The sequence below is a fragment of the Mesocricetus auratus genome, unplaced genomic scaffold (assembly GCF_017639785.1).
Source record: "Mesocricetus auratus isolate SY011 unplaced genomic scaffold, BCM_Maur_2.0 Super-Scaffold_100676, whole genome shotgun sequence".
Taxonomy (NCBI): domain Eukaryota; kingdom Metazoa; phylum Chordata; class Mammalia; order Rodentia; family Cricetidae; genus Mesocricetus; species Mesocricetus auratus.
The window spans coordinates 12,066,139-12,080,235 of NW_024429266.1; the positions used below are offsets into that span (position 1 = coordinate 12,066,139).

The 14,097-nt window shown below is 43.9% G+C and overlaps 1 protein-coding gene across 7 annotated transcripts in view; it reads left to right on the plus strand.

The window, feature by feature from the left end:
* Positions 1-3,223: 3,223 nt before the first annotated feature.
* Enah (ENAH actin regulator) overlaps positions 3,224-14,097 on the plus strand; it is a 108,163-nt gene continuing 97,289 nt past the window's right edge. Inside the window, exon 1 of one of the 7 annotated variants that reach the window (XM_040739350.1) lies at positions 3,224-3,652. In XM_040739350.1, coding sequence (XP_040595284.1) covers positions 3,648-3,652 — 5 coding nt within the window. In that variant the 5' untranslated portion in view covers positions 3,224-3,647. Of the gene's footprint in view, positions 3,653-8,380; positions 8,528-14,097 lie in introns of those variants that run through there. The other 6 variants (XM_040739351.1, XM_040739354.1, XM_040739356.1 and 3 more) reach the window with 6 other exon arrangements.

Consider the following 14,097-nt stretch of genomic DNA (forward strand, 5'->3'; position numbering starts at 1 on the left):
TATATGCATAAGGCATCCGATAAAGTTCATTCCACCACGTTACCTTTTCATCCGCCCCAGGTAACTCCAGGGATGAGGGAGGGAAAGGCCTTCAGCCTTTCCAGTAGCATTAGTCATGCTTCCTCCTCATGTCCATAAAAGGAGGGCAAGCATAAGGATGCTATCAGATGCTATCAGATGCATTTAAATGAGGTGAGAGAGGCTGACTCCATGGCCAGCAGCAGAAGCACACTTTCTTTGATTTCCATCTGTGTGCACAGGGCTTACAGCTGTGGGGGTCAATCTGCCATACCAAATGGGGCAAAAAGTCTCTGAGGAAAAGACGAGATCCTTGCACTCTGTTAGGAGGAAAGTTTGAGGTGGGAAGGTAGCTGTAGTTAGTGGTTGAGTGTAGTAGGGCTTAGCGTGTGTAAGACCCAGGGTTAGATCCCGACACACACAAGCGTATTAATGTAAATGCATTAATCTGTAGATAGAACGGTTGTATATTCACTCATTTACTCTTTTAGTCACCTTTCAAATATCCAGGTCCCTACATGATGGGTCAGGCGTTGTGTCTGATGGGCAGCCCTTATAGAGTTCAAATCATTTCCAAAGACTTCAATGATTCAGTCAAGCCAACTCCAATTTTTAAGTACGGTGTAGGTTTATGAGAAGACACTCTGCTTGACTTCTCTCCTTAGCGAACTCTCATTTATACCACAGGAAGTCAGTGTGATATAGGAGGAGGAACAAAGGGCCAAGAGCTGGACATCCTGGGCTTGAGTGAAGTCCTACTGCAAAGGTACTGCGTGACGACAACCGGCAAGTTCTCACCTCTCTGGCTCTCACAGTTCTCCTCTTAAAATGAGTGAGCAGCTCAAGATTGCCCTCATCTCTAAAATTCTTCCATATAGTTACACAATCCACGGAGTTTCCTTTCGCCCTCTTTCAATGTTAGACCAAATATGAACAAGAAGTAATGTTTTGTCAGAGCTAACAGACTGCCCTTCCACAAAATGACCTTTGGAGGTCAGGCCAGCCAATGCAAGATCTAAATCCAAAGGCAATGGTGTGACCAACTGTAGGCCGGCAGGATGCCATTCAAAAGGATGGAAATGGGTGTAGGCAGCCAGCATTCTTGGCTGGTACATTTTTAATAAACACAGAAAACAAGAATAGCATTTTCCTCTTGGATCACTTCATTTGATACCCATGCCACTGGGGCATTTGCTGTTAGGATTAAGATGATGCCGACATACAATGTATTTAGACCAGGATGGATTAACTTTTACAAATGAGAAGCAAGTTATGGCGTCATTTGTGAGGAATTTTTACTGGTGTTTCTTGTCTCTGACAAGAGCCAGTTTGAGTCATTACAGCAGTATTTCTACCTCTTTGGCTCTGTTAACTTCTACCTGGAAACAAGCTCTGTTGCATTTACTGTATTGGTAATGAATGGATTAGGAGAGCTGGTGTGACTTGTGGTTGAGTATGTTTCCTAATTTCCCACCCGAGATGATTCAATACACATTACTACTCTTTTTTAAAATCAAGAATAAAGGCTTGCCTAGAAAATGTTCTTTAACTTGTTGAATACTTGAGGTGCAAGCACTTTAAACTACAGCAATTTATACAAAGACGGCACACCTCACAGTCGAGATGTTTTCTAATCATGGCATCTTGGCTGTTGCACTAATAATGCTTGGGACTGCTTGATACGTATATTTCTCTGTCTCTTCTTGTCATATGGTAACAAGGACATTTGACTGACAAGGCTGTTTTCTCTTTAGTCCTTGGAGATCCTTGAATAAAATGCTCTGTGATGGCAAGCTGTAATTAGCTATGTGGGTGGAAATTAGTGTTCTTCAAGTACACCATGTTTAGGGCAGAGGCACCGTGCTTTTTACTACCCGAGGCCACCCTGGTCCTGTGCCACAGCTCTAGGTCACTGCTTCTGGCAGTGCTTCCAAAAAGCACATTGTCTTTGTTGAGCTCTGAAACCAGGAGCCTTTTCATAGTTAAAAACAGGTTATACTGTTCTCCAGACAAGTCAGGCATTGACCAAGGGATGACTATAATATGTTTGCTTTTCATTTGAAAGTGCACATATTCCCAGCATTCGTAACTATCTTTTGAATCGCAGCCCGTTTCATAAGCAACATCAAACTTTTGAATGGATTCCTGCAGCACTGGCAGGTCCTCCATTTTGGATGCAATCGGAATCCCGTAGCAGTAAAACCTTTCTCTCCTAGTCCAGTCATCTTGAATACCGCACACACAAGCGGGCTATTTGTCCAGTTTAAATTTTCATTACATCTTCGGATTTTTTTTATATTAACTCCCCCACCCCCTTTGACAAATCCGGGCTTCTCAGACGCCCCCTGCACCATCTGACTCTTAACACATTCGCCGCGTTAGTATTTTCCATCTACCTTTTCAGGGAGGTGAGCTGCAGACTAGGTGAAAGACAGAACATTTAAAATTATCCTGGGTTCCCATCCCTCCCCGCCCCCGGCCGGGATTCCCTTTCAGCTGGTGACGACAGAAAGGGTTCCACGGGCTGCGTCTCCCGCGGCTGCACAGGGTTCCGCGTGCCTCGGGCCACCGCGTTTCCCGACACGGATGCGTTAGCTCGGCGTGTGTGTGTGTGTGTGTGTGTGTGTGTGTGTGTGCGCGCGGCCACCCGCGTACGGGGGCGCGTCGGCCGGGTCCCGCACGCTCGGGGGTCCTCGGGAGCCCGGGGGACGACGATGACCACGTCTTGCGTGTTCGGGACTCCCTTACACCCCGCCCCTCACCGGGGAGGGGGGAGTCGCGCCGCAGCGGGGGCGCGCAGGGGGACCACGACGACGACTGCGGGATGCCTGCCCGCGCGCCCGAGTCCCCTCCGCGATCGCGCCCGGCTAGTCACGCCTCCCCGCGGTCCGCTCCTCGCCCCAGCCTCTGGGCAGCGGGAGGGCCGCGGAAGGAGAGCGAGGTCAAGGGCAGAGCGGGCGCCGAGCCCCCCTCCCCGCCCCCCGGCCGCCGGGGACGCGGAGCGCGGTGGGCGGCCACAAAGGGCGGTCACCGCCGCCTGGGCCGCCGCCCCGCAGCCCCCTCGTGCGCACTGCCCCTCGCCCCGGGAGGGAGGGGAAGGGGGGCGGGCGGCGCGGGAGCGGCGGGGGCGGCGGGAGGAGGGCGGCGCCTGCGTGCTCCTCCGCCGCCCCGCCCCCGGCGCCCCGCGGCGAGCCCGGCTCTCCTCCCGCGGCTGCAGCAGCTGCCGGTTCCTCACGGCCTCGGCGGCGGCAGCGCGCTCGGAGCGGCCTGTGGAGCGGACGGACGGACGGACGGACGGACGGGCGGGCGGACGGGCGCGCGGCCCCGGCGGCTCCTGTCTGAGGCGAAGGAGGAGGCTCGGCGGGGAGGAGGCGGCGACGCAGGCGGAGGAGGCGGCGGCCGCCGGGGACCCACTCGGCGCCTCGGCCCCCGCGCCCCCTCCTCAGCCCGTGGTCGCTCGCGCTCGGCGGGCCGGCGCCTCGCCTCTGCGCGCGGAGATGGTGTAGCCCGGACGCCGAAGCCGGAGCCGCCTCTGCTCGCGCGTCCCCGCGGCGTCCGCCTCCCCGCCTGAGGAGAGACCCTCTGCTCGGCGTCTCCCGCGCCGGGGAAGCCTCGGCGCCGCCGGCACCATGAGGTGAGGGGCGCGCGGGCCGCCAGCCATTGTGCCTGCCGCGGCGCCGCGACCGCTCTGCGCGGACCCGCCTGCCCCCGGCCCGCGGCGCCGGCTCTCCCGGCTCTCCCCCGTTCCCTTTTGTCCCCTCGGGCTTCTCCTCCACCCGGCCGGGCTCTCCGATTTGGGGGAAGGGGTCCCCTCAGATGCTCCTCTTTCACCCGAGATCTCCCGTCCTCAGTGTAATGTGCCTGCGCCCTCCGGCCCTCCCTCCCTCCCCCAGCCTCGGCTGGCGAAACCCAGGAGATGGGGAGGGGCTCGAGAAAGCGTAGCGTGCTTGTTGCCGAGGAACAGGTATTTTCCGTGTAGATGTAAAAATTCCCTGCACTTTTAGTACAAAGCTCTAGTGTTTAATTAAAAAAAAGGGGGTTGGGGGAGGAAAGTTTGAAAGGTCTGAGATCTCTGCGGGGAATGGAGTGCCTCTGGTAAGGGGTGAGCAGAGCAGCTTTGGGGAAAGGTGAAATTTCCCGGTGGTGGGGGAAGGGAGAGGATTACTAGGTTTCCACCGGCGGGGGCCAGGGAGAGGCCGGGAGAAGTTGTTGGAGGGTTGTGAGCCCGGGCGGGGGAGGGTTTTGTTTGGAAAGCCCTTCTCTCCCGTTCTGTGGCAGCCAGCAGACGCCTGTGTTGCATTGCCGCAGTGGCAGCCGCTTCTGCCTTCCCGCTGTAATCAATACAACAGTGATTCCTTTTCAGCCTCAAAGAATGGGGTGATTGATACGATGGAACATATGGTGTGATATTTCCCGTTTTTTGTTTTTTGTTGTTTCTCCAGTTGTGTAGGAGAATAAACCATGATGTGGTGTGTCATCCATTGAGGACCCCCCCCCCCAGCCTTTCTTAAGCTGGTTTTGTGTCCATTACCTCCTGGCTTTGGATTGGTGCAAGACTCAGGAAAGGGACCTGGTCGACTGAAGGCTGATCCATTTTGCGTTATCATCCTCAAAGGCCTTCCTTTTAGGTTAAACAATTGTGGGTGAAGTAAATGACTCCATTTCTTTCTCCCGAGACAGTCTTTCAGTTCGTTTGGATTAGAATCTTCTTTGTGTTAAAGATTAATGGCCAACCGTTGCCAAGACCTTTATAATGTAAGGGCCACGAGATTTCAATGATACAATTACAAATTTCTTCTCTTTGGCATGAACATGTTGTGTCACTGGAATTTTTTCCCCTCCTTTTAAGTAAGTTCCGTTTTAAACTTTAGTTTTTATACCCCCTCCCCCCAAATCAGGGTTGAACACAGTCCTGTTTCACTTTTTTTTGGTGTGTTTTGTTCACTTAAGCTTGCTATGAGTTTTTCCGATTGCAAGTGTCAGATCTTTATTTACGTTAGTCTTAGATTTTTGATTAATGCTTACTGACCCTTTTTTTCCTTGGTGACTTCACATAAGCTATTTCAAATGTTTAAAAAGTGATTATGGCCTACAAACCAGAAACCAAGATTTAGCTTTATAAAATGCAGGGTGAGAAACTTCAGTTATATTTTTGTGCAGTTTTCTCAAGCTACTAGTGGCCTTGAGAATTCAGGGACTGTTAACAATACACGACTGCTCTGTCACGTAATGGTTTCTACTGTTGATTGCTACTTCAATGACTTCATGTTATAGAGCTCTTATAGATCGAATTAGTATTTTTTTCAGACTTGGAATAATTTTCTTACCATAAAAGTATGAAACAGGGTTATTTTAACATTCGATCAAAGTTATCTGGAACATTACGAACAAAATAAGTTTAAGTTTGAAGTATTTGGTAAAACTTAAATACCATACATTCTCTGCCCCGGGTAGATTGTATCTGGACTTACAAGTTCTAGTTTCCAGTAAAATGTAACATATTTTTAAGCTGTTTTCTTGCTGTGTTTCTTACTAGTTACAGAGGTAGAGAAATCACACTGCTGTATAGACAGGGAACAAGGAGCTTGAGCTGTCTACATCAAGTCTTTGTAGGCTGGAGGACCAGCTAGTTTTCCGCTGTGAAAGGCTTTGGGTTGTTTGGGAGGTGGTGTGGAAGGCTGGAGTGTGAGCAGTTGCTTGGATAGCTCTGAGGGTGGATGGCCTGGGGTGAGGGGAAGACTCAAGTGTTAGAAGCAGCTGTGGGGTATTTTGATGCTCAAGAAAGGACTTTTGCTTGTATTTGTTTAATCTCAGTTGCTGTAGGAACTAAATGTCAACTTCTTTCGTGGATTCTTTAAAAGTTATATTGTTTTGGTGTTCAAAAACCATCCAGAAATAGGAATATCCAGTAGGAATTCTATTTGAGTTGGTCAGAACTCTGAAGGAAATAAGTATCTTACTGTATTGAGTATTTGCGGTAAGATCTCTCAGATATTTTAATTTTAGGAGCAGCATGTTATTGTCACATAGTGTAATCTTATACAGAAGGGAGCTAAATACTTTACATTCCTGAAAGTCGTAAGTCACACTCCACATTTAAATGCTGTGTATAGATTTATTAAATTCTGCTTAGAGGTGGATAGTAAAAAAAAAAAGGTTTATTATTTACACAGAACATTGGAAGGAGTTGAGGGGAAAAAAAGCCACAAGCCCCAAAATACCAAACTGTAACTTGTAACAGCCCGAGTTTTTGGTTTTGTTCTTTCATTGGAGTAATGTTTCAAAAGTACAAGATTCTTTGTGATTGAAAAGTGCATGTTTGGGATTTACCTTTTAAACACTGGCTGATGACTCAAAATTTTACCTTTTCTTTTCTTTCTTTTTTTTTTTTGTATTTTTAGCAGAAAGAAGAGCCTGTTAGAGTTAAAATACTTTAGTTCCTTATAGTCTGATTTCTAGGAAGAGTTCAGAAGATTTTGGATTGACAGTTTTGTGTCTATTGTATGATCCAGCCTACTGTACCGCTAGATACTCAGACTTTCTCATGTGAAAAAACGTTATGGGGTTGTGAGGATTTGACCAAAACTTCTTACTGGGTGGCCTTGAGCTAAACATATACCTTCACTGACATATCACTTATACAAGTCAGGGGTCCATATCAGTGTATATGTATAGTTGCATGTAGTTTGTTTGCTTTTTGAGACAGGGTCTCAGGTATTCTGTGCTGGCCTCAGACTCAAATGTATAACTGAGGGATGATGACCTTAATTCTTTCTGAGTTTCCCACCTCCCCCACCAAGATGCTTGTGATGACAGGCACAGCTTTATGCAGTGCCGGGAATTCTCTGCAGAGCTTGCTACAAGCTAGACAAGCATTCTGCCAACTGAATACATCCGTGACCCCAGTATACAGAGAGGAGGTTCTTTACTGAGTTGTGACAATCAACAGAAGGTACTTTGTGAGCTTTCCTTGTTTTGAGGTTAAAATCTTACTTCTTTTAGACTAGTTGCACAAAAATTTGCTTCCCCATTGACCTTATTTAAGGATGTTGAGTAGGTTGCATTTTGCTAATGTGGTCCAGTAGGTAGTGGCTAAAATGCAGATGAGGTCGTTGATGCATCTCTGGGGTTGGTGAGGAAGAATGCCACGCATTCATTAGTAATATTTGCTTGAGATATAGGTCCAGAGGGTAGTGACCAGAATGCTACTCATCAAACTGTTTATGCCCAGATGTATGGTTAGGCGAGGAAACTTTCCCAACTTAATTCATATGTGTATATTTGGCCTTTGAAACTTTTTATGGCTGTATTACCTTAATTCTCAGCAATGATACATTTAATACACGTTTGAGAGAAGTACAGTCGAGGAACAGAAAATTCAGGTTGTCCGAACTGCCTTGCTAATTGAAACTGTTGGTTAAAAAGATAACCCTATTATTTCACAGGATTGTAGTTTCAAGTTATATGTCCATAGAAGGATGAAAATAGACTCCCCTGCCATGGGTCTCCATTTATGCCTGCAGCTGTTGAATATTTCACTCTTCCACAGATACTTACTTTAGAAATAGGAGCCACGTCTTGATGTTTTTTTTTGAATGTCAGTATTATCAGTATAAAGTGAGTAAACCTTGAGTATGAGTGTAGATAAGTAGATAGAATTTACTTAACTTTATATAGTAGTAAGGGTTTTGGGTATCTTGTTAATCCATCTGGAATAAGCAAAATAGTTAGGCAGGCACTCTTTGGCCAGTAAGGAGGAAATTGCATTGTTTTAATATTTTATCCTATATACAACTTTAGATCAGTGATTATTGTATAACTTTCAAAACCCCCAGTTTTGAAAGTAAGGAAGTGTTTGGAAAAAGGAGTCAATTTCATGTGGCTGTGGGCTTGTGACCAGATACTTAAACCCTGTGTTTCCTGTCTCCCCTTTCTATACCTTATACCTTCTTTGAAATGAATGGATAGAATTGAGGGGAAATAAAACTTAAAGATGTTCTGAGTTGAAGTACCACGGGAGATGCCTCTCCAAATACAAACAAGTTTGAGAATTTTGCTTTACGGAAAAACACAAAGAGCCAAGAGTCTTCCCTGTGATAGATACCATCTGAGAAATAGTCCCTAAATTGTCTCTTTTCCCCTCTCACCTTTGGTTCTAAAGGATCTAATACTCTACTCCCAAGCCATACCACCAGCCCAAGGTTCTATATTTTCAAATCTGCGTTACCAGTAAAATACTTGGCAAATACTGTCTCTATCCGAATGTGTTTGATTTTGACTGGTATTCCTTAGAATCTTCTGTTCTAACAGTAATAGTCACAGTTTTGGAGTGCCTTGTAACATTCTAGAACTGTACTGGGTACGGCTCCGGTAGGATGTGGTATAGTATTTGCAGATATAACTACTAATATTATTTAAACAAAAACCGGCATCACTACTACAAGATGGATGTAGAATTTATTTCTTACTCATTACCAAAGCTCAGAAGTAGCCAGAGTCTCAGATTCAGGTTTGTCTTCCCCCGGAGTCCTTTGGACCATATTTCCGTTAACGGAATAGTCTGTTTTAGAGTCTGGTCAGAAGTTTAAGCAGAGTTAGCTTGTGTCCACAGCACCTCTTGCCTTTCTCCTTTTCAGTAGTCGATGATACACATGGCAGAAGACTGTTTTCTCAAAGCTGGAGAGTGGAGGTTTAGGGCCAGTGGGGTGTGTTGAGGGCTCCTGTTTGTGGGGTGCGAGTGGGATTAGGAGGGATGGCTAGAGAGTTTTCTTTCTTACAAGGCCATCAGTCTCACTGGCTTCAGTTCACTTAGTTGTACTTACCTCCTAAAGGCCTTTTCTCCAAATGTAGTTACATGCTGGGTTAGGACAGTATAAACTGGGAGGATACAATTCAGTCCGTATAGCAGAACATACTTGCATGTTGGTGGGGGGAAAGGTAATCTATAACGTTTGTACTAATCATAAATGATGTAGCTAGAAGTAATTTTTTAAAGAAAAGTATGTATGGGGAGCTAATACACCTAAGTCACTAGGATTTTTAGAAGTGTTTTTATATTGGGAAGTTTCCATATTAGAAATTGAGTCCTTTTGATGTGAAACTGTGTCTATGTGTTAAGTAAATGATATGGTGTAAAATGGCATGATATAAAGAATACGGACTTTGAAGTCAACTCTGGATTCACAGTCTAGTTTTGACATTTACTAACTGATTTTTTAAGATGTTTGAACTTTTTATTTAGATTTGAATTTCATCTGTAAAATTGAAATAATTTCTGCTTTTTAGAGTTGTTGGGAAAATTAAATAAGGCTCTGACATAACACTTGGCACACAAAATGAGCTTGATAAGAAGACTAAATCCTCTAGGAAAGTCTAACATCTTTTATGTTAAAAGTTTGAAAAGGGCCAGAGTGGTGACGTATGCCTTTGATCCCAGTACTCAGGAGACAGAGGCCAACTTATCTCTTTGAGTTCAAGGCCACCCTGGTCTATAGAGCAGAGTTCCAGGACAGCTAGGGCTACAAAGAGAAACCCTGTTTTGAAAACATTGATACATTGCACCATGTGGATAGAAACATGATAAGAGAAGGAAGCTAGATCCAAAAGACCATATACTGGATCCTGTTATTATATTAGTGGTTGCCAGGAGTGAGGGAGGAATGGGAAGTTTGGTATGCTTGGTATATGTTATGAGTGTGGTTGTGCCTTTTTTTTTTCTCCTGGTTTTTTGAGACAGGGTTTCACGTTAGCTGTCCTGGAATTCACAGAGATCTGCCTGCCTGCCTCTGCCTCTGCCTCCGCCTCCTGAGTGCTAGGATTAAAGGTGTGTACCACCACCAACCCGCTTGGCTCAGTGCCTTTTTGACACTGTTGAATTGGTACAACTTTGTGTATATATTAGAAGGTGAATTTTGTAGTGTCTTGAGTTATAGGTCAGTGTCTACCCCAGGCCTTAGATTGTTTGTGTTTATTTTTTTACTAGAATAGACTACCAAAAAAGAATCTCATGTGTTTCTTACATTTACATCCCTGACACTTTTGTTCCTTTGATTTAATATTGACTTCTTCATGTTTACTTAAGAGAGACTGGAGACAACACTGGGTTGTCTTTTCTGGTGAGTCAGCTATGCAAATGCTTAGAATGAAACCTTGACATTGGTACCTTTGAGAAGCCTGGGCAAGCTATAGAGTATATAATACTGCTAAATTAATAGTAGTTAGTTCCCTGTTACAAATAAAAATGGCAGGCTGTCCCATTGGTACCTTTGAGAAGCCTGGGCAAGCTATAGAGTATATAATACTGCTAAGTTAATAGTAGTTAGTTCCCTGTTACAAATAAAAATGGCAGGCTGTCCAGATGGCTCAGCAGGTCTAAAGGTGCCTGCCACCCAGCCTGATGACTTGGTTCTAATCCTGCGACCCTCACGGTGGAAGGAAAGAACAGCTTTTGCAGGTCATGTTCTGACCTCATTTTGTGCCTGTGGCACACAACCCACCCCAAAAATAAATTAAAAAAAAATTTAAGTCCTAAAAAAATAAATAACAAAAAAAATGTGATGAAGCACATCTATAGGCTCTTTAGAGAACTGTTTAGTCTAAGTGATGTTTTCCTTGGGTCTGTTTACAGTAATCTCAGATACCAATGAGAGTTTTGTCTTTGGGGAACAAGATAGCCAGGGTGACATTTTTAAACGAACTGAGTACTTTTCCAGTGGAAAAGGCTTGTTGGAATACCTGATCTTGGTAATAATGATGGCATGAATTCAAAATGACTACCCTTTACTGTCCTTTAGAAGCTCTCTATTTTCTATCCTTTTTGTTATCTCTGTCATATTGTCAGTTTGATAGGGGAGAGGCTTTAGAAAAAGAACTCCAGAACATAAGTAAAATGAATAGTCTTTAGATCACCTCTTAAGGGAGTCCAAATTGCTCTAATGATTCAGTGAAGGGCTGGCTCTTCTAGTAAGGTTGTATAGTTACTTTGTGTTGGTTAGGTGTTTGTTTTGATCTGTAATCCTGAGATGTCCCCATATTTTCATCTTATGTTAGGTTGTTATAAACAAAATTGTAACTATTTAACTTTTTTGTTTTGTTTTTCTTTTTCAAGATCGGGTTTTCCCTGTGTATCCCTTGTTTTCCTGGAACTTGATCTGTTGACCAGGCTAGTCTCAAATTTAGAGATCTACCTCCCTCTGTCTCCCTAATGAGGGGATTAAAGGTGTGCACTACCACACCTGGCTTCAGCTTTTTAATGCTTTTAAGATGTATGCATCTATGCATATTAATGTTCATTTAAAATAGTTCTTTATAATCTACTTAATTGTATTATAGAAAGTGAACAAATTACCATTCAAATAAATGGCGACTTTTCTGAATGCTTTTTCCCTTCCATTATAAAAATGGCACATATTTTTTAAAGTATAAAGATGTTAAACACTCAGATCCAAACTAAATAGAATTGTGTATTTGTGTGTGATGCACTTGTGTCTGTACACCAGTGTATATTCACATGTGGAGGTCAGAGGTCAGTTGTAATGGTTTTGTTTTGAGACAGGACCTCTCACTAAACCAGGAATTCATCTGTTTGGCTAGGCTGACTGGCTAATAAGCTTCAGGAATACACTTGTTTCTATTTTCCCAGCAATGCAATTAGTTGGCTTTTAAATGCGTATTGGGGATCCAAATTCAGGTCTTTGTACTTAACATAGAAGACCTTTTAAAGGCTGATAAGTCAGTCATTCTTCCCTTTTAGCTTTTTCGAGACATGGTTTCTCTTTGTAGCTTTGACTGTCCTGGAACTCACTCTGTATCTAACTGGGAGAGATCTGTCTGCCTCTGCCTCCTGGAGCCTGCCTCCCTTGAATTACCAGGTTTTGATACACATTATGTAATTAGTTCCTTAGAGTTCCAGTTTCCTCATATCTGGCCAGCTCATCATAATCATTCTTCTTAATCTTTGTCAGTCTGATAGGAAAAGGTGTGTGTGTGTGTGTGTACACACATGTGTGTGTACACTAATAGTATTGAATATATCTTCATGTGCTTAGGTATCTGTCTTTGAGTATGTGTTCATGTGCTATTTTCTCGACAGGATTACTTTTTCATATGGTTCATATATTTTAAGGATACCAGTTTTTTATAGTGTGTGTCTATTGTACCTATTAACTATTATTCTTTAACAAGCCACCTTGAAATCTAGTATAAGGTGTATTGGTTTGCTGAGTAGTAAGTCTTACTAAATCTAATGTGTTATATGTTATTTCGCATTCACTTAGCTGGTCTCCTAGTTTCATCTCTGCTGTGGTAAATACTCTGCCCACAAACAGTTTATGGGAGAAGAGAGTTATTTCAGTTTATAGGTTACAGTTCCATCATTGAGGGAACTCGGGCAGGAGCTTGAAGCAAAAACCACAGAGAAATGCTGCTTCTTGGCTCCCTTGCCTAGGGAATGACACCACCCATGGTGGGCTGGGCTGTCTGCCATCAGTTAACAGTCTAGATAATCTTCCACAGGCCTCTCAGATGATTAGCATCATCGAGACAGGAAAACAACATCCTTAATTCCAGTGTGCATACATATCCAGTCTCTCCTTGCATCCTATTTGTTTTTAGTTACTTGCCAAGTAAGTCATGTTTTCAAGCCTGGAGTCTATCAGTATGGATGGAGACTACATACAGATCATGAGGTATTACTTATGTGGGGGCCATCATGTAAAATCTGCTATGGATGTCTTTTGAATCTTGGTTTCAGAAATTTTGAAGTTCCCTGTCAAATTTATCAGTAGTCCATCTTTATAGTTTCTCTTTTTGTTTTCATGCTTTCTGTAACCTAAAAGTAGATTCAGAATTGCCTATAATTTCTTCTGTTACGTTTATAGTTTCATTGGTGTTTAATTTAATCATCAGGAATTAATTTTAGAGTAAGTGAAAGGTTCCTGGCTATGAACTATGTAATCAGTAAATAGCATTTATTGAATAACCATCCTTCTGTAGACTTGAAATACCATACTCACTGTGTACTGACTCTCTGTAAGGACTTAATTCTGTCGCTGGCCTCACTGCCAGCTAACTCCTTGCCATTTTGCTCTTGTTCTTCTGTAGTGGCAGTGACTCAGGCATGTGTCAGGTACTCTGCCTGCCACGGTCTGCTTCTCAATATTGAGCCATTCCAACTTCACAGTACCTTTTTTAAAATTATTTATTTTTGTCTTATGTACGATGGTGTTTGCCTGCAGGTATATTTGTATGAGGGCATCAGATCCCTTGGGACTGGAGTTACAGACAGCTGTGAGCTGCCATATGGGTGCTAGGAATTGAACCTCGGTCCTCTGGAAGAGCAGCCAGTGTTCTTTACTGCTGAGCCAAGTCTCCCTCCCTTCACAGCATCTTTTAATTAGAGAAAGGGAAGATGTTCTTTAGTTTTCAGATTTTGATTTGCTTTTCTTTTTCTGTTTTCAAATTAATTTTAGAATAATTTTGTCAAAACTAGTAAAAGTGAAATAACTCCTTGACCCCCAGAACTGTTCTGATTTTAACTAGAATTACATGAAACTGATGGATTAATGTGGTTGGGGAGCATAGTCACCCTTTATAATTCCACCCCCCATTTAGATTTTCTGTCATCTTTAGAATGTACAGAGAAATACTTTTAAGTTTCACATAGTATATAAAAAGTTGTTGTTGTTGTTTTTTTTTTTTTTGAGAGAGGCCTTTGCTGTAAAGTGCAAGGCTGATGTGGAACTTCCAGCGAGGCTGGTCTCAGACGAGCCGTCTTCCTACCTCTGCTTTCCCAGGGCTGGGATTGCAGGAGTGTGTTTTCAGGCCCAGATGACTTTGTTTGGTTTTTGAAGACAGTGTAACAACCTAAGCCTAGGCTGATGAACCTCAAGTTGACCTCGGAGTTGGGATCTTTCTTGCTTTCTACCTCGGCTTTCCCAGGGCTGGGATTGCAGGAGTGTGTTTTCAGGCCCAGATGACTTTGGTTTTTGGAGACAGTGTAACAACCTAAGCCTAGGCTGATGAACCTCAAGTTGACCTCGAAGTTGGGATCTTTCTTGCTTGGCCTTCAGGCTTCTGGGA